The 20,702-nt window shown below is 49.1% G+C and overlaps 1 protein-coding gene across 1 annotated transcript in view; it reads right to left on the bottom strand.

Annotated features, from left to right (window-relative positions):
* Window positions 1–3,378: 3,378 nt before the first annotated feature.
* The window catches only part of LOC144169406 (uncharacterized), a 29,973-nt gene continuing 12,649 nt past the window's right edge, over window positions 3,379–20,702 (bottom strand). The window contains exons 3-8 of the mRNA XM_077698528.1: window positions 19,963–20,116; window positions 18,013–18,231; window positions 16,226–16,475; window positions 6,518–6,698; window positions 4,923–5,062; window positions 3,379–3,888 (exon numbers count right to left, since the gene is read on the bottom strand). Of these exons, the coding sequence (XP_077554654.1) occupies window positions 3,554–3,888; window positions 4,923–5,062; window positions 6,518–6,698; window positions 16,226–16,475; window positions 18,013–18,231; window positions 19,963–20,116 (1,279 nt within the window). The 3' untranslated portion in view covers window positions 3,379–3,553. The remainder of the gene's footprint in view (window positions 3,889–4,922; window positions 5,063–6,517; window positions 6,699–16,225; window positions 16,476–18,012; window positions 18,232–19,962; window positions 20,117–20,702) is intronic.

Genomic DNA, 20,702 nt, shown 5'->3' with positions numbered 1-20,702 from the left:
GCTCTTTTTCAACCCGGATCTCAATGGTGGTGTCAGCAGAGATGTTATTAATCTAACTCACATTAGACTCGAGACATTACTTTGCGTTCGGTGGGGCATAGTCCGGAACGTCCAACACAAATCACGTGCTTAGCACGGACGAGTACCGCCATCCCTCGGAGCCCGACGTAACCAGTAACGGCACCCTCCCATGGTTGCCTGTATGCGTGCCTGGCTAGTGAATACAAGCTATACGCTCACGCTCAAGAACTTTGAAGCAAGTTTAGTTCCGATTTTAAAGGGACACTGAAGTGAATTTGTCAAGCTCCCGTTTTTGCTTGCACTGCGTAGACTGGCTCAAATTAGCACACTTTTCATCGTTTATCCGGTTGACAAATCGGTAATTATTTTACAAAGCGCGGAAGAAGAAAAACTACCATGCGCGGTTTGCGGCGGCCGCACCAACTAAGGCTGTGACGTTGAGAGGAGGGGCGCCGTGATTGGACGATGCCCAAGGTTAGCAATCACACAAGTTTCGGTTTCGGTTTCGGTTCTGTAAAACATAACCAATGGCTTTGTTGGATGGGCATTCTCAATATCTCAGTAATCATCGTACCGCGCTTCTGCCATGTTGTCGGCTGTAAAATGCACAAGATAAGCCTCCCAGGACGGCTTGTAGTCGTAGCATTCACTAGCCGAGACCTACGCAGTGCATGAACGCCCTCCGCGTACCCGCAGACGCCCAAATGTCATGCGCTTTTCCCCCATATTTGGAGCTTGCCTCCCTCATGCCTGTATCGTAAAAAGCGTGTTCGCACCAGGCCAAGGGTCTGTTCATTGTGGCCTGTGCCCACTGCCTGCAAGCAGTCGGTGCTTATGGCAACAGCACGCCAACGAGAACTCGCTAGCGCGCCAGTGCCAGCCTGCGCGCGTTTTGTGAACTAGTTCGTGTAGCCATGAACGTTGCGGCCCCAAAAAAGGTGAACTCAATATAGAAAACATCGGCGGAAAACAAAAAAGTTAACTTACAAAAAAAAAAAAAAAGCACGTACCCGCGGGGATTCGAACTCGTGACTCGCAAAACATTTGCAGCGAATTCCTAGCACCCGAGACCGCTAGACCACGGAGCGGGACGCAAATGGATTGCTAATATAGGGTATATATTGTACAACCGGTTTACACTTTTATTTAGTTTTGGCATTTCAAGCCGCTTAGGTGACTATTTGTTGTACTGCGATCGTGCAGTAAGCGTCGCCCGAGTTTCCACAGTAGCTCACGTCTAGCAATTGCATTTCGTAGACGGAAAAGCGTTCGCAGATGCGTAGTCGTGCTGCTGACCTCTGTGCTTGTTCGCCCAGCGCAAAAAAGTGCTTCCCGCGCCCTAGTTTTACGCTGTACGGTAAAAATATCAGTTGATTTTATTTGCTTAGTACCTATATTGACTTCGCTGACTCTTCTCCCGCCTTCAAGATGCCTTATATTTTCCTACTGGCGTACCAGTCAGCGAATCGTCGCATGTGCAGCGCTTGTGTGAAGCGACCTTGACTTGGAGCTAGATACAGTGTACAAACAAATCAAGTAAAGAAAGGCACATTCTTCCATTCACAAACGTGTCCTGGCTTCGTTTCAACTAAGCGAACGAATTGCGACCAAGCAATTTTTTTTAACCTCCTTGATTGCGACGACCCGCCGGCGGCCGGCGGACGAAACACTGGGCCGACTGGCTCTGTCGGCCGGGGAGCCGTGCAGTAGCGCAGCCGTGGCGCAGCCAATTGCCAGCTCATCCCCTCCTGACGTCACACGAAAACGCCACAGAAAATGGGCGAGCGTAAAGAGAGGAGGACAGCGTTTTCGAATTAGTTTTTCTACTAAATAAAATCGCGTAAACGCGCCTAGAGTGGTCGAAACATGGCCTGGGGACTCCGGACTACAATTTGCGCTAGTAATCCCGCAATGTTTACATATCACTTCAGTGTCCCTTTAAGCGTTGAACGCGAAAGCGTGATCAGGCCTGTTTGCATCAGATTATCATTCATTTAGCATTATCATTCATTTAGCATGATTTTGAGTCACACAATGACTTAATTGTCGTGACACAACGGGCGCTACGGCGCATAACAATCGATGTTTGACGTCATGCACCCTTCTAGGAATGAGCTCTCTCTGTTCCCCTCGCTCGCCGTCTGTTGGGGCAGTGTCTTGCGGTTCCGGAAGATTCAGCGGGCGGCGCTACGGGATGTTTTTGCTCCCGGTCCACGTTGCCGTAGACGCTGGCTTTTCTGCGACACGAGATCTTTACGTCTCTTACCGATACGTTTTCGTTTTTCTCAGCCGGCACACTTTCCTCGTATGACGTTGAATGCGAGGCTTCACACTTCGACGGAACGCTTTGCCTAGCAAGGCCTTCACTCTTAAAAAAAAGGTTGTGGTATTCAATGACGGAACACTAACAAGTTCGTACTTAGTAACCGGAGGTAGTAAATGTAGCGCTAGTCAGGGTTACTAACTGAAGCAGGCAGCAAGCGTCCCTACCTTTACTAGTAAAGTCCTGGCGATAACATCCCTCTGAGCTGCATGCGTTTAATAACTGACCATGCGTTACCTAGCCATAAGCACGACCTTTATCTAGTGGATACTTCCTACACCTAGTTAATTTCCTAACCATGCAGTTGCTAGTGGCAGAGACTACGTACCATACCGCGGGGATGTAACGTTCGTAGGGAGATAGTAAATACTGCCGTATCTACCCTTTTACGACCTTTTTTTTTTATTAAGAGTGTTGGCTGCCGCCAACATCGGCCGAAGAGAACGCATTCCGATTGTTTGAACCACTGGCATAATGATCCTGGATGGCTCCCAATCTTGATGGACAGGCTTCAGAAATACACGCCGCGAATCTCCCCAGTGTGCCATGTAGAATCACACGCAATTATTGCCTGAAGAGGTTATCTTGCGAAGACGATGATGAGGGATGTCTAGCCACTCACATGGGGAGTCGAAGAGGGTGGCTGTATCATGCGCGGCTTGGACATCGAGGTGGCATGCGTGGATCGTGGAACTCTATGGAAGAGACATTTCACAGTCCCCGAGTATTCAGCCGCCTCTGGAAAGAGTGTGGATGCAAGTGACGCCATTTTTAACTCTGTCCCGCCATCTGGTCTGTTTGTGGCGCGTTCAGGATGGCGGCTGATTTCTCGCGCGCTGCCACAGACGTCGGGGCATCTGCCAGTTCCTTCCGTGTCTGCTTAGTTCGCGCGGTGCCGTTGCGAAACAGGCTGCTATATGGTAACAAGCATCAGCGGGAGAGGTGCAGGCGAATCAGAGGAGAGTCGGGAACCAATGGTATAGCGGGTTCCGCAGCCCCACCAACATGGCGCAGCAACTTTAAAAACAATGACGATAGGCATCTCCAAAATTTTATGTGGTCCAGAACGAACTGCTGTTGTCATAGCACTTATTTCGTTATCCAATCGTATCATAAGGGCTCCCCATGGCTCCCCTGTAACGTGTCATCACTTTCATCTGTTTTGTGGCCTCGGAGCGAACGTCGAAGAATGCGGTGGTAGCGAAGGCCTCAGTCGAAGTACACGGACAGGCAGAAGGATCCCAGCTCGTACGCGGCGAGCGCAGCCCTAAGCAGGATCAGCAGCAGCCAGCCGCCTAGATCGAGCGGGGACGGTGCGCCGCACTGCATGTCGGGAAGGTGGACGAGTGCTGCGCTGATGGGCTCCTCGGGCGAGGCGCGGCGCGTCTCTCGGGGATGCTCCACCACGATGTTGCGCTTGTCTGGAAGTAGTTGACCCTTCCAGCTTTTCTCGCAGTTGCAGGCTAGCTCCACCACGATGTTGCGCTTGTGTGGAAGTAGTTGACCCTTCCAGCTTTTCTCGCAGTTGCAGGCTGACAGGTTGTCTATGGCACAAAAGAAAAATAAATGAGGGTAAATAGCTCTCTAAAAAAATATGCGGGGAACATGCTGCCTAGGTGTGATTGTGTTCACACGAAAGGACCAACGAACGCACGAACGAACGAACGAACCCTCCTTTACAGCGTGTCGCATTGCAAACATGCAAAATTTGTACTTATCGCTGAGTTTTGCGCCCAGTCCCTCCTCCCCTTATACAGCAGTTGACGCGACAAATATGTACTGTGCACTAAATGCCCAGTCGAAAATGACGACTAGAAACATTTCTGCAGTTTGTCGTATTTTTGCGTGTCGCGCTGTCGTCTGGTCGTAATCTTGTGTCGTGATTCTGTCAGCGGGGTATGTCATGACAGTATGATGGCTGTCGTAGCGACAAGGAATTCGGTCGTGACTACAGGAAAGTTTGTCGTTGAAAAAAATTGAGTTCGTCGTTATGACATAATTGTGTACCCTAACAACAGATGGCTTTGTCGAAACAAGAGGGCTTCCGTTTCCACAACATAGCTTTTGCCGCACGACTAAAATTCTTGTTAGGTTTCTGGGGTATTCCTGTTGTCATTATAGGCTGGGTGCCGTATTACACCAGCGGCCGTTTTCACCTAGACGTGTAGGATTGCTAAAGGCAAATTAAGCAGGTCATCACCGTCGTGGCATGAGTCGAACTGCACACGATTCAGTGACGCACACCTGAGAGAATCGAACTAGAGGCACGTAAATCGTAAAGTATGACCAAGTAGTTAATACCGTGCTGCGCCCTTCAAACTTGAGGATGCACGCGTCGACAGCGTCCCGTAAGAGACGAGCCATCTGCTCCCTTTTAACGAAAGTTGGTGATGGAGGCGCTGTTACATACCTCGGAAGCGACAAGACGTATTTTCCGCGTCCGCTCCTTTCGCTTACGGCCGGCAGTTTAAGCATTGCCGGAAGCTGCATAGATCTCAACAGGCCCAGCACAAATTGCTGGACCCAATGTTCAAGCTGAGACGGAAGTTCGTGGGCAGGAGAGTCACAGCCTCCTTACCATGAACATCAAGTATTGACAGCGAACTCAGCAAAGGCTTGAACACGTTATGGTTGATTGTGGCTATCTTGTTCGAATGCAGGTACAGCCGCTGGAGCTCGCCCATCCCATCGAAGGCGCCGGCCTCGATGTACTGCAACCTGCGAACGGTGGACGCGTAAGATGAGACTTAGGTGACACATGTAAAAAAAATTAGGAAAATAAACAAACACGAAAAAATACTCGTGAGGAGCTACCACAAGCGCATATGCATGCGTCTTAGTCGGCCATCATAACGTTAGGCCCAATATAAAGGTAATTCCCCAAGTCACGCAGTCTCACGTTTACTTGGGAGGTATTCAGACTTTATTGAGCAAAAACCTCTGAACAGAGCACCTAAATGGCTTCCGATACATGTAGGATATATCAGATAGCACATAACGTCATTCACAAGAGCGGTGTTGTCTGAGACCTCCATCCGGAGTATTTTTGCCGTGTTCACGAACCCATATCCTCGGGATATGGATACCCATATCCTCGGGTTATTTGGCAAATATGTCAGGCGTCACTCCTACGACAGAAAGGAAGTCCTCAAGGTATGGGTTTATAATCTGCGTGTAGTAATTGGTCGTGTCTTCGAGTTCAGGGCGCCAACAGTTATCCTTATAAGCGCAAACAGCTTAGATAGGCTCTGCATGACCCGCACCCTTTCTGCGAATTCCTGCGAGGCACGCAGTGAAATTATCGCCAAGGTGGTCTGAGGAGAAAGCGAAGTGCAATGGTGCGCAGGTGCCCGGAGGTAGTTTTCCTTGTCCGCGAGAACATCAAGCAACAGTGAACCTCCGCCTTTGGCGTGACCTAGTTTTAAAGCTCTTTCACGGCGGTGCAGTAAAAAGGATATAATAAACAGAGTTGATCTCTGGCCGAGGTGGCGCCACTAAAGGAGGACGGTGTGGCCAGAGCACGCACTTGTCAGGCAGCGTTCGAGGTCGAAGCCTCCGGCATCACATAGCGAGAACGTATCCTAGGCCCGCTGTGCCTCGAAGCCGCGGTATCTTCAAACGTGGGTCCAGTTCTTCCTTTTTTTCTGGATTTTTGGGCACCACATGGTGCGGAAGCGGACGGAGGGAAAGGCCCGGGGTCTGTAATTTATCGTTTGGAACAGCCCATAACCACCCTACAGGAGCTCCGTATTTTATTTGCCCAGCAATATCTATTGCGAGAACAGTTCTGGACTGCCTTGGAACTGCTCAGCACTGTTTTGGGGAAGCGAATAAGAGAGCCCATCAGCGTACGGATCACTGAGGGGGCAAAGGAACAGCTCCCCGAGGTCTAAGAATGATCTGGGACCGCATAGATTGACAATTACTATATCTGCTTCCTAGAAACTGTATTTACGACAATCTTTCTGCAATATTTCGTTGCCCGTCCACTATATTGCTGCCAGGTTGCCGCTATTAAATCTACGCGAACCCGAGAATTTTGTTCAAGACAAGTCAAGCATCTATGGTGAAAGTTCTCTGAGAATCACCTAGCACGCTCACACGAACTGACCACATACAAGCGGCTTCAACGAGCGCGCATGTGACGCTTCCTGAAATGTTCGGCTTGCTTACCGGTTCTCTTGCAGGTATAGGAACCTGAGCGACGCACTGAAACCTGCGAAGGCGTCGCCCGGCACTGCCGAGATGTTGTTCCCTCGGAGATCGAGCTCGCGCAGAGAGGTGCAGTTCTGCAGGGCCTCGCTAGGAACTCTCCCGAGATTGTTGTTGCCTAACCTCAGCCACTGCAAGGTCGCTGCGCACACAAGCAAGTACACGTGAGAAAAAGTGGTCACAGATTGCGCAGTAGTGAGCAGACACGAAGAGAACGGGCGAAATATTGTGTAGACGTGCTTCGGATGTTTGGTCCTTGCAAGACGGCAAAACTGCCAAAGACTTAAAAGCACCTAAATAACGGCCGGCGACATGGTCTTCGCCTCATATCAGTACTGCCGATATCTGGCAGTATCAAGTATCAGGCAGCTTCAGGCTTAGAATATAGCCAATGCGTTGAAAGTCAACTGAAAATGAGCAATAGTGTGACGCTAAGCTGGTCGGTAAGGGCGAGTCCTGTCTCTTGAGCTGTTTTAATCACGGAAATGAGCATTTTCTTATTTTTACGAAACATCGCTAAACTGAAAGCACTCGCAAGAGCCCGACGCTGGTTGTTGGTTTCACAATAGAGAGTTTTAGCTGACCGTTTTTGACGCTCCGCTGTGCTCCCGACGTCCCGTTCAGCACAACCGGAGCGTCGGCAGCGGAAGGGCGTTTAGCTGAGCGATAACCATATCTCCCTCGACGGGGAATGATTCGCGTGACTGGTCGTTTCGCGTGCGCGTGTAAACCAAACTTCATCCTAGAGGAAACATACGAATTTGTATTTGGTCGCCCAAACACAGCAAAATACTCTGCTTCTTGGCCGCATTTAGCCTTTTTTTGTATAATGTAGTCGCTGTCATGGTATAATTTTTATAAATAACAAAAAAGAAGCGGATAAACTTTGGAATAGCCAAGCCAAGGGTGTCTTTCTCGACGCATATAGCAGCCAGCCGCGCGCTCCAGTCGACGTTTTTCGCTTCCGTTCTAAAGCTCGTTGAGGTTTGTGGCACTTTTGCCTATTTGGAAGGGTTTTGGCGATTTCGTCGCTCGTGTTTGAACTGAAGAAACGGAGTACGCCGTTGCGCGCCCGCCTCGCGGGGGCAGCCACGTTAAAATTCCGCATGGTAGCTAGCGCAAGCTGCCGCGACGGTCCGCTAAGAGGCCCCGGTTAGCGAAGCGGGGCCCCGCTCCGGTATCGCTGGTAGCCTGCTAGCACATCACGCATGCGCAATAGCGCTCCCGCTTGCTATCGAAGCGGAGCGGACCGTCAGAAGCGGTCAGCTGAAACTAGAGAGTTTTAGCTAACCGTTTCTGACGGTCCGCTCCGCTACGATAGCCAGCGGGAGCGCCATTGGGCATGCGTGGCGCGCAAGGGCGCTAGCGGCGATAGCTGCTCCGCTCCGCTAACCGGGGCCTCTTAGCGGACCGTTGCGGCAGCTTACGTTACCGTGGGGAATATCAATTTTTTTTATTGTAGTGTTTAACGCGCCGACGCAACGCAGGCGATGAGGCGCGCCGTAGTGGAGGGCTCCGGATTAATTTTGGCCACCTGGGTATCTTTCACGTGCGCCGAAATCTCGTACACACGGGCGTTTTTGCTTTTAGCCTCCATCAGAAAAGCGGCCGCCGTGGCCGGGAATCGAACCCGCGACCTCATGCTCCGTGGGGAATCTCAACATGGCTTCCCCGCGATGCGAGCTCGCTCCCGCGAACTCCGTTTCTGTAGTTCAAACGCGAGCGACGAAATCGCGAAAGCGCTTCCGAATAGGCAAAGGGGCCACACTCCTCAACGAGCTTTAGTACGGAAGCGAAAAACGTCGACCGATGCGCGGGGCTGCTTCTATGCAGCGCCAAGAAAGACAGCCTTGTCTTGGCTATTCCAAAGTTTATCGGCTTCTTTAAAATAATTTGGAACATTATACCGTGTAAACAAATTCGTTGTATTAAAAAGGCGAAACAAGGCGCTAAACACGGTACACTCTTAGGCAAAAAGGACTAAAATAGGGAGTAAAATACAGCCGTTAGTCCACGCGGGCGACCGTTCATCTTCAAGGCGAGTATCTGCGGCAGAGTACGGGCCGTGTGCATAAATGCGGACTAACTGTTCATCCCCGTTGATCTATAAGGAGTAACGGGAAGACGAAACGCATGCAGTTCTCTGCTGCGTCGTTAATCCCCTAATGGCGTCGTCGTTGCCCTTTCGCGCATATGTCTGCGAACAGTTTTATATTTCCGAAACACAAGCCATTGCAGTCACTGGGTGGTTTAGATGGTGCCACGGGAGAATATATTGATGTTAGTTATAAGAAAATCGCCTAGGGTTAGTAGGGCGGCGGGTAATGGCAAGGAGCGGCGAAGCGCGATTGCCATACGCTTCTCGGCGAGGTTATGTTGATACGCTGTTGCATATGATTCGTGCCAGGTAATAACGGCCAATGAACGCTTTCAAGCGCCTTAACAGTAACGCAAAAATTAGTGACAATAGAAAAAGTGGATTCCTGAGCGTAATGAATATGTGTATGTTTAACAGACGAGAAAAAACGCATGCTGCTGATGACAACTGCAAAACAAAAATGCTCGCTACAGGTACGCGTCTCGAAGTTATCTTTTACACTCGGTACATAATTGCCTTGGGCACCAAAGCTATGACAATGCTGCAACTGCTGTAAAACCCGCTTGCATTTCCCAGTCGCAATCGTCTGGCGACGCGAATTTGAAGAATTCAGGCTAAGCAACGCCGAATTCGCTTTCGCCGATGCAGGAAAATATGGCATGTTTCCTTATTCTGACACTCACACAGACGACACGTTTCATATACGTTACATAGATAGAGCCCTTAACATGTATCGAACACTAAGAAAGCACTTAGCTTGCGCTAATTTGTGCGGAAACAAATGAGTCGTCCGATCGCCCAGCTACCTATCTCAACTAGGCGACGACGAGTTGATTGTTATTTACGAGAAAAACTATGGTTGTGAGGCTCTACTTCGAATCGAACTGAGCAATAGTCCCTAAACCTAGCAAAGCGCTAAGCGCAAGGCGCAAAATGCGGTCACGTTCGCTTGCACAGATAGAAATTCGGGCACAAGTTGCAATGGATCTGTTGCGTTATGCACAGAACTACACGCAGTACACTTGAATATTATCTACTGCAGCTACCACTCGTCGGCGTGGTCCTCTGCCCCCTGCGCCACAAAGCCGACACAAACTGCGTACTAACCGCCAGCGACAGGGCGGGGAACCGTGGCAACGCCGACGGCGCGGCCCGCACACTGTCATCTGTACTACGCGAAAGCGACCTAACTGACGTGACACGTGATCGCGACTGGGGTGCACCCCACTACACGCGGTGGCGTGGCGCGTCCCAGGCACGGCTGGATCGCTTTTACGTTAGCGGCGACTTGCTACAGCGGGTAGCTAGCGACAATGTAATACCGATCGCTTTCTCTGACCATGGGCTGGTGTCCTGCTCAATATCAATGGGCCAAGCGCGCTCACAAACGAAGTCCAGCAGTCGCTGGATAATGAACGCGAAGTGCATCGAGCACCCTGATTTCACCGTAAGGGTAAGGGAGGCCTTGAAGATCTTAGAAGACAACTTAGATGATGATGTCGCGTGGGAAAGTTTCAAAACCACGATTAAGGAAGTAGCCATGGAGATAGGTAGGCGTGAGGCGGCCGAACAGAGAGCCGACGAGCGGTGCCTTATGGAGACCCTCCGTGGCCTCATCGAGGCGGACGAAGAACGGCCGGGAGAGTTCCGAGAAGACATCCGCCTAACTAAAGAAGAGCTCCGGAGTGAGCTAGAGCGGCGATACTGGGGCGCCCGTGTCCGCAGCCGCGAGCAGAGGGTCGAGTACGAGGCGCAGCCGTCCAAGATCTTCCGAGCTTCCGAGCGCGAGCGCATTGCCCGCAAAAAGATCAACGAGGTCAGCCACGGTGGCGGAGTCGCGCAGGGGCAGAAGGAAGTGGCGGCAGCCTTTTGCGACTATTTTAAAGACCTTTTTCGGTCTAGACCGACGCCAGACGGCGTGCCCACCGAGGTACTCTCTTCCTTACCCTCAGTGCCGGACGACGCAAAAGACCTCATCAACGCGCCTATAACCGCGTGGGAGGTAGACCGCGAAATCAAAAAACTCCCTAAGAACAAGTCTCCAGGTCCGGACGGCATCATCGCCGAATTCTATCGGGCGTTTCGAAAAGAATTGGGCCCCATTCTAGTGACCGTTTTTTGAAAAATGCAGGCAGGAAGGTCGGCTCCTTCCCTCCATGCGGCAAAGCCACCTCGTTCTGATCCCCAAAGAGACCAGCTCCAAAGCTTTACCGGCCGTAACCGACTTCCGCCCAATCACACTCCTATTGACAGACTATAAGATACTCGCTAGGATCCTAGCTCGACCCCTCGGGATGGCCCTCCGAGGCGTGGTTGGTGAGCATCAAACCTGCGGGTTCAAAGGTCGCTCAATCAACACCAATTTACATCGGATGAGGACCGCCTGCGAGGTTGCAGAGATGGGCGTGGTGACTATTGCGGTACTGCAACTAGATCTTCGAAAAGCCTTCGATCAAGTCGATCGCACATTTCTCTTCGCTCTACTTCAGCACTGTGGGATAGGGGAAACAATGATGGAATGGCTTGAAACGTGTTACGCAGATCTACATCACAACAAGTGTGATGTTGGGGGGAGCACTAGGACCACCCATAGAGGTCAGCAGGTCGGTCCGCCAGGGATGTCCAATGTCTCCTGTCTTGTTTAGAATTCAAACCGGTTTCGCTTTTGGTTCTGTGAAACAACATGCTTGGCATCCGACGTTGTCGTTATATGAGCATTCTCAATATCTCAGTAATTGGTATACCGCGCTTCTGCCATGTTGTCGCCTGTAAAATGCGTCAGATAAGCCTGCCTGCCAGCACGGCTAGTTGTGAGAATTGCCCACTTGCGGCACCGCTCTTACGGCACTTCTTACGGTTCTTATGGCACCTCTACTATTCCACAACTTTACGCCCCCTTGGTCGCTTTGAAAGAACACGCCAACCAAGACAGCGCCCGTTTTTAATGTTTTAATGCATAGCATACTTTGCCGAGTAGCCCCCAGGCAGGACCGTGTAACGCCCTGCATTTCTACAATAATGCAGATTTCGCGAAAGTTCCACCTGTAATCGTTATAATAGCCTAAATGGAGGCAATTGTTGGGAAAAAGTTTTGAATTCTAATGATATAAAAAATATATAAAAATTACGAAAAATGGCCAACAGTAAAACACCCTGTATTTCCACAATACTGCAGATTTCGCGAAAGTTCCGCCTGCATTGGTATAATAGCTTAAATGGAGATAATTGGTCAACGAAATTTTGAAAAACGAAGAAGACAAGAAAAATATTAAAAAATGATGGAAAATGGTGAACCGTGTAACGCCCTGAATTTCCACAATAAAGGGGATTTCGCGGAAGTTCCACTTGTAATCGTTATTATAGCGCAAATGCAAAGAATTGGTCGAACAAAATTTTCAAACACTAAAAAATAAGAAAAATAATAAAATTACGCGAGATGGAGAACTTTATGTAAACGTTCTCCACTTCCACAATAATGCGGATTTCGCAGAAGTAACCCCTTTAATCGTTACTATAGCGTAAATGATGAGAATTGGCCGAACGCACTTTTGAAACAGAAAAACAACAAAAAAAATGTAGAAAGATTACGAAAAGTGTAGAACATGGTTACGGGCTGCATTTCAAAATAGTGTTGATTTCGCAGAAATTCCACGTGTAATCATTATAGTAGCATAAATGGAGATAATTGGTAGGACAGGATTTAGAAAAATAAAAAGGAATTGGCAGTAATGAGCTCACACTGAAGACAAGCCGCATAAAAATGTTACGCATGAGTAGACGATTCTCTGAACTTTCTGCAGATTTCTTTTGTTTGCTGCTTTCCGTAGTAAATCGCATGAGGACGCTTAATTAGATACACCTTTCTGATCTTGTTCATTCTTTTTGAGTTTAAATTTATTTTTATTTTGTTTTTGCTTTTTATTTAATCATGCGAGGGTATTGGCAGGGTATGTACTTATATAAGGTACTTCCAATTTCATAATCTTCCTTGTTTTGTTGTTTTAGTTTCCTCCGAATGAAAATGGTCGTCAGAAATGGCTACAGTTATCCAAAGCCATATTTGTCTATAAATGGCAAAAATCCCAGACCGTTCACTTCGCGTAGTTACAGTGCTCTTCTTTCTTTGATTTTTTTCTTACAAAGATGTAGATAACCAATATAATGCAATTAAATGTGTTAAATTCCGCCGATTCCGCTCTTTTCTTTGTAGATGTAAGGAATCACGCTGTTTCTTCTTCTTTTTGGTTTACTTCGAAAAGAATGCTTACACATTAGGTTGCTGATGCATTAAAATGAATCCATGTAAGCATATTTCCTGCGGGCTTTCCATTGCCCCCATTTTTTATCGTTTGAAGTTTATCTTGCTTCTTTCTGTTAAGACAGAACACGACTGTTAAATTTTTTTGCCGCTACTTACAATATCATTTTTTCAAAGTTGTGCTCACCACGTTAAGCATTCTAAAGCACTAAATATTCTATTACTGCGTGAGCAATATATGGGCCATTTTGGCAAGAATTTCCGCCGTCGATCAGCGCACAAAGAGCGACAGAAGAGGCGAACAACAGAACGCGTGCGGAGAACGGCAACGTCAACCAAGCCAGCGGCGCATTGACTTCGGCGGCGCTGCGTTCGCGCAGCATAGTTGCTATTAAGACGTGAAGTCCAAGCGCGGCTTGCCCCTTTCTCCGAGCGGCGCGCTTTTCGAACGGCTTCTGGACGAGCCTCGTCGCCACTTGTGCGTGCTGTAAAATAGAGCGTGCAGTGAGCCCATGTCCGGGTAGGCTACAAAATAGGGTGGAATGAGGATGACGGCGATTGAATTGACAAGCAAAGGAATGACAGACTTCCAGGATCGCTGCAATATCGAGCGAACATGGTGGCTGAAACGGTTATTACACAAAGTGCGGTTGGCACAGTGGGCGAGGGGTGTGCGTGAACCACTGTGTGGCGGGCTTCAAATGCTCGAACTGTACGCATCGGCACGAGCCTCACTTTCGTGAACGAGAAGATGAGGAACCCACGCATTTTTAAACACGCATCGATACATTTTACACTCATTTCATTCGTTGGCTGTCTATTTTCAGGAAAGTTTTCCTGGGTTAAAGGAACCCTGCAATACTTTTTTCAACTTTTTTTCGAAATCTTAAATGCTTGCAGAGTGTTGTCACCCAACACACCGAGTACTTACATTACGGGGTTGAAAAGCACCTCAGCCAAACATTACTGCTCTATGAACATCAGATAACTTGGAAACTCACTCAAAAAAATTTTCTCTCTCCCCCGGTCTTGTCGTTCTTCGACCGCCCGAATTACGTCACTGAGGCCATGTAGCGGCTGTTGGACTGTTTTCTCTGCAATATTGTCGGAAGTTTCTAAGCTCAACATGGGTGAACGGAGCTACAACTACAGCCAGGACTTCCTAACAGGTAGAACCGCTCAGCTAAGAACAGGTCATTTACGACTCGAGGATCAGAAGATCGGCAGCACTGGCACTCAGCAAGGGCCCATGATATGGTCATTAGTATTCAATCTAGTAATGATTGGAGCAGCCAACAGACTCACCAGAGTAGGGATCTAACGCACATTCTATGCCGATCATATTACAGTGTGCATAAACAGGGATAGCGACGGTCACATTGAGACGAAACTACAAGAAGCAGTCGACGCCATTGAAGAACATCTGGATGGGTAAGGACTTGTTTGCTCTCCAAGCAAATCGGAACTTCTAGTTAAATAACCACGGAGGGGTCGCTCGCATCACGGACAGACAACATGGCACGATCAGGATCACTACGCGGTCTGGTCAAGTTGTTCCCAAAGTCAACAAGATCAGAGTACTCGGCGAGACTATCGCACGCACCACAGCCAAGATCGCGGAAGCAATGAGGCTCATCCGACGAGTCACATCACGACAGCTGGCATGGAGGACAGTCTGATCAGACTAGTCCACTTCTTTGGGATCAGCCACATCACGTATGTCGCGGCCTGCCACAAGTGGTTACAGTACGAGCGTAATAAGATCAGCGCCACGATTAGGAAAGCCTTTAAGTCCGCGCTGGGCCTGTTTGAATTTACAAGCACGCCGCTCTTCCTTAAGTTAGGAGTCCATAAGCAGCTCGAGGAGATAGCGGAAGCACAACGTACGGCCCAGCTGGAACGTCTATCTACTACGAAGACTAGAAGAAAGATCTCAGAGGACCTAGGATATGTACGCCACAGCGGAAGGGACAAGAAACTTACCATCCCGTACGAGATACGTCGCCAGGTCAGGGTAGGTCTACCAAAAAACATGAACCCCGACTACAAGGGTAGGAGGGCGGCAAGGGCTAAAGCCCTCGTCGACTTACACGCACAGGATAAGCACGCTCGCTATGTAGGTGCGGCGGAATATCAACATGGGGCCTTCCCTGCCGTTGTCATAGAGGCAACCACCGGAGACACTGTGACGGCGGCAAGAGTAAAGTGCACCGAGGCAGAACGCGCAGAGGAGGTGGCCATCGCCCTGGCCATTACCGACGCAGGCTGCCAGTCGGTGATCAGTTACTCACGAACTGCAGTTCGGAACTACGCCAAGGGACGCATCTGCAAAGAAGCTTTGCAGGTGCTACGCAATGCATGTCTAGAAGGCCCAAGAACTGTTCAAGTCAAGTGGATCCCGGCGCAGGCGGGCAAGGAACGCAAACCACAACGAAACGGCACGCGTGGAGGCGTGAGCACTAACCAACCGCGCCTCCGCAACTGACCGTCCAACGTGGTTCGGTGCTAAGGACCGAATGACAGATTATGGCAAAATCACCAAAGCCTACTGCCTGGCTCGTAGGACCTTCCCACATCCGTACCCGGGGTTGAGCAGGGCGAGGCAGTGCTACTAAGGCAGCTTCAGACCTGGCCCCTACCTACCCTGGCTCTGATGCACCGAATGTATCTGAAGGCGTACCCAACCGACAAGTGCCAGCTCTGCTGCAGGGAAAATGCAGACCAGAAGCACATCTTGTGGGAGTGTGTCATGAAGCCTGTAGAAGCGACGGCAGGAACCATCCCACCACGGCTTGCAAAAGCCGCAAGGCGCTACACCTATGAACATCAACACTAAGCCGTCCAGCAGGTCTTGCGGGCGCTCGAAAGGCACGAGACTCGTGAGTCGGCAATGGCGAGCTCACATCTCGGCTGAGTAGTAGCTGACCACCAGGGCGACGCCGATGCCCGTGTCCCGGGGAGTAAAAATTTTATTCTGACGGATCAAATAAAGTTTATCCAATCCAATCCAATCCTTCAGTTGCAGCAATGAACGCTTTTCGATAGCAACTATAAAAAGAAAGACGCAAAAACAAGCCGAAATGGAGGGCGTGTCTGGTGCGACAAGCAAATCACGCAGTGTGGCTCTGTGCTGGTGATAACTGTAGCTTTCGCTGTTCTTATAGACGCGAAGGAAATAGTGAAAGCATTTATCGAAAGTTTTGCAGGGTCCTTTTAGGTTTGAAGTTTTTTCCTCAGAAGGTGGCTCCCCCACTCACTCACTCCACCGCAATACACGGCGTATCAGCATTCTGGCGCTAGCCGTGACACCGACCGTGAACGCCTCGAAAGGCAGCCGGGTGGATTTCGATCAGGCCGTTGCTCTCGAGGTCCAGCGAGGCGAGCTTCCCGAGGCGGGCGAAGGCGGCGGCTGGTAGCGTCTGGATGCGGTTGCCAGCAAGGCTGAGGGTCTCGAGCACGTCGCCATCGAATGGGAACCGGTCGGGGAGCAGCTCGCCTATGTGGTTCTTGTGCAGCAGCAGCCGCTGAAGCACTCTTAACTCCTTCAGCGACTCCGAGGGAACCTGCGGGCACGCAACGCGAAGAGGAACGTCAGTTGAACTAACTTTGTTACCACCAATGCTTTGGTTGAACCATCTTCTCTGGACTTTCCGTGGTCTGCTTCCAGGCCGACCACCCGACTACGAAAACTGGCTTCTTGGGCCATATCACCAAAGCCTCCAAGACTTAATTCCTAAGAAAAACATGTTCCAGTACATTGAACCCTAGTAGGATCACCTCTACTATGCTACGCAGCAAACTATCGAATAAAAATAATAAAACGGCCGTTTTCCTACATTTCCCGCGTGTGACTACTGCTAGCGAGACATTTCCATTGCTTCAAAGGACGTTTTAGAATTATCGCTTAGTGTGCGGCCTACGCGTGCGACAGGTAAAAGCACATTGGCTGGTCAGCTTGCTTAGAACCGGGAGGTATCGTGTGGCTACTTAAGGTCTATAACAAATGCCCTTGCCCCGAAGAGGCCGTTTAGTGCCACCAGTATCCGCCAGGTTGTGTGTATGTGATTTGACCATATTTTGTTCTATTTTATGATAGTCGGTGGAGGATCATAGATCCGCTCACCGTAGGTGTTGTCCGTAGCGGTGTACGCTAGCAGCCATTACTTCTTGAGCAATGTATATTTGCGTTTTCCGTAGAGCCTAATCGTTATGCCTTACCTACAACGCGCACCGTAGCTGTACACTTGTACGACAGCTCGAACGGGTAGGTGGCATCTGGTTTTGTCATCAAATTACAGTGACGCCTTCAAGCTGTTTGGTCGCTGACAATACCTAAACGCAGTTTACTCAAATGCACCGTAACTACGCAATTCCCTGTTTGGCTATAGTCATGGCTCTATTCAAGATAAGCAAAAGTAACGGAACAATTTCTTGGAGCAATGAGTGCTTGTACACCAAATCCATTGTTCCAATCCATGGGCTTTGACTCAGAGTAGAAACAAACGGATAATGGCAGAGTCCTTCAATGCTTTGAAGGACTCTGATAATGGCCATCCATTTTCGAAATAAATACAAATCATTACTTTTCTTTCTTACCATAGATCTGACTTAATGTTTCAAAATAGAATGAAGCCGACACGCGAAGCTCTATCCCCCTTCAAAATACCTAAAGCGACATATGCTCCAATACTCGACACCAAACTTTGGAGCCAAATCAGCGGACCTTCCTGCTCCTGTCGATCGGAACTCTCAGTTCTAGTATTATCTACGGAAGAAAACGGGAAGCGTATTTTATTGAGAGCTTTGACTGCGTCTATCTTAAGCCTGTCTATCGGTCCCAGGGGTTCAAGAAAACAAGAATTGCTTTATGTAATGGATACATCTAATTTTACTGTGTAAATAGGTACCGAGAAAACCAAGAACTTAAATCTTCATTAGTAATTTCTAGTTATTAAAAAAATGGCGATAGCAATCACATTTGAAGTCAGTGTTATTTTTGAGGCCTAATGCGAGTACGAATTTTTTTTTATTTCTGAGGTATTCAAAGGAAATGAAGGGAGGGGAAAACGTTTCTGAGCAAGCGCTGAGGTTATGCCGCACCTGCGCCAGGAGGTTCTCGCCCAGGTTGAGAGTAGTGATTTTCTCGCCAAGCCCTTGGAATGCCATGGCGTCCAGCGTGGCGATTCGGTTGCCCAAGAGCGACAACCGAAGCAGCGACACGAGGCCGCGGAAGGCCCCGGCGCTTACAGTGCGAATCTGGTTGTAGCTGAGGTTCAGGAACACCAGTGATCGCAGCGTGTGTAACGAGCCGGTCGGTACCTGCAATGAAAGGGTTTGGTGGATGGGGCCGTACATTTTATCTTCTGATACGTTTTCTCCCTATGCGTCTGCCTGGCAAAGGATTGGGTCTGCCAGACAAAAAAGGCTGAAAAGGACTGCAGATTCAATGAACATAATGCGATTATCAAGTGCTGACTTGCCTTCCAGCTCTCATATACTCGTCGGGAAAAACTCACTATAACTATCAACTAACGCTGGAAAGGGTTTCTTTCCTTACTATTAACTCTCTTTTGCTTCCTTCACACATCAAAAGTGTGCTTGCTGTGCAGAACCCATTCTGGGTAAGTCTCATGATGGAGAATGATGATGATCATGAGGACGTGGCGGAGATGATGACGACGATGGTGACGGGGATGACGACCATGAGGATTATTATTGCGACGATGTGGACAAACAGATTACGACGCCGATGACGATCACAATAGTTGAGGATACACGGACATGACCGGTATACCAGCACTCGCGTCCCTCGACTGAAGTGAGCGTGATGGCACTAAAGGGAACCAGGAGCAACCATCCCTGCAAAGCCGTGGCTCTAAATAAGATTTGGCTATGAGTTACCATTCAGCTTGGTGAATTTTTTCCCGCCACAAGGCGGCAAAACTAAAGCGATGAAAAAGAAGCAAACATGGTTTAGCAGTAAAGATCTTATTGATAAGTATCCCTGTGCTTTCGCCTTTAAAGAACATAATCAGCAATTTTAATCGGTAGTGTTTAAATAAGAAAAAAAATCTCCGGTATCCGCGCACTTCGCTGCAAATGTAGTCCAAAGACAATATCCTTTGCCTCCCCTGCCACGTAACTGCCTATCTTCTCCCTCGCCCCCTTTAGGCACTCCCATGATAAATACAAACAAGATTTGCTCAAGTCAATTCAATTTTTCCGGGTTCCACGGCTCGCGCCAACCTTTTGTTACTGTTGAACTTGGAAGACTGCCACGAGATCCAGGATCGCGCGAGCACGTTTTGTATTTCCGGGACAAAACCTTATTTTTAATGCTTGTCTTTTTCATTTCTTATCGCAAAAATAAAGCAGCCATGTGTTTTTAAATAAAAAGATCACTGCGAACAACACTGATGTTTTGATGTTATTCCTCAAATATACCCAATGTTTTCTTTTTTTTCTGAACAATGTTGCCAATTATTAAGCGTGTTTACAGATTTAGTGGATTAGAAAAGTTTTGTCTAAGTAAACTTATCATTGAAGTTTCCTAGCTTTTGGGCGGAGGCTGAGTCGACACACACACACACACACACACACACACACACACACACACACACACACACACACACACACACACACGCACGCACACGCAACACACACACGCACACACGCACGCACACACACACACACGCACACACACACGCACACACGCACGCACACGCGCGCACACACACACACACGCACGCACGCACGCACGCACACACACACGCACGCGCACACGCACACGCACCCACACTTACTTCGGTAAAACCAATACAGCTATGCGATGCTGGAAGCATTTGCGGGTGTTTTATATTGATCAAATGGGTGCCTCTTGTATGGGGAAGCACCGGCATTCCATCCCTCCCTACAATAGTGCATGAAAACCGGAATTGTAGGAGCGCTACTGCAATAGCGCTCACCGTCACAAAATGTGTCACTAAGCTACACCAGGGCACGGAGCCCTCACTACCACAACCACGCAATGCATTCTCAGTGTCCACTGACCTCTTCGAGGGCATTCAGGGAGAGGTCGAGCGCTTCTAGACAGTCACTGAGTCCTCCAAAGGCGTCCGTATGTATCTCAGACACGTTGCTGCGGTGAACGAACAGCCGGGACAATTGCAAATCGTCGAGGAGGCCCGGGGGGAAGTGCTCTAGCCTGCAGCGATTGCAGCAAAGAATAAGCCAGGATGCTTAGAGGGACACTGAAGTGAATTTGCCAAGTTCCTGTTTTGACTTGCATTGCGTAGACTGGCCCAAATAAACCCACTTTTCGTCGTTTATCCGGGTGATAGGGCGGTATTTGTTTTATATATAAAGCCTGAAAGAAGAAAAACTACCATGCGCGGTTTTCGGTGGCGGCCGCTCCAACTAATGCAGTGACGTCCATGAAATGTGCTACGTGATTGGACGATTTCCAAGAATAGAATTCGAACTGGTTTTGGTTTCGGTTCTGTGGAACAACATGCTTGGCATCCGACGTTATCGTTGGATGGGCTTTCGCGATATCTCAGTAATCGCCATACCACAACTCTGCCAGGTTCTGGGCTGTGAAATGCGTAAGATATGCCTACCAGCATGGCTTGGAGTCGTAGCAGTCACTAGCCGAGGTGTACGCAATAAATGAACGCCCTTCAAGTCATCAGAGACGCTCAAATGCCATGCGCTTTTCCTCAATCTTTGGAGCTTGCCTGGATAGTGCCTCTATCATAAAAAGCATGTTCGCACCAGGTTAAGGGTCTGCT

This window comes from Haemaphysalis longicornis, unplaced genomic scaffold, assembly GCF_048455015.1.
Source record: "Haemaphysalis longicornis isolate Haplotype H1 unplaced genomic scaffold, Haemaphysalis longicornis Haplotype H1 scaffold_2, whole genome shotgun sequence".
Taxonomy (NCBI): domain Eukaryota; kingdom Metazoa; phylum Arthropoda; class Arachnida; order Ixodida; family Ixodidae; genus Haemaphysalis; species Haemaphysalis longicornis.
This window is presented reverse-complemented; position numbering and strand designations above follow the sequence as displayed.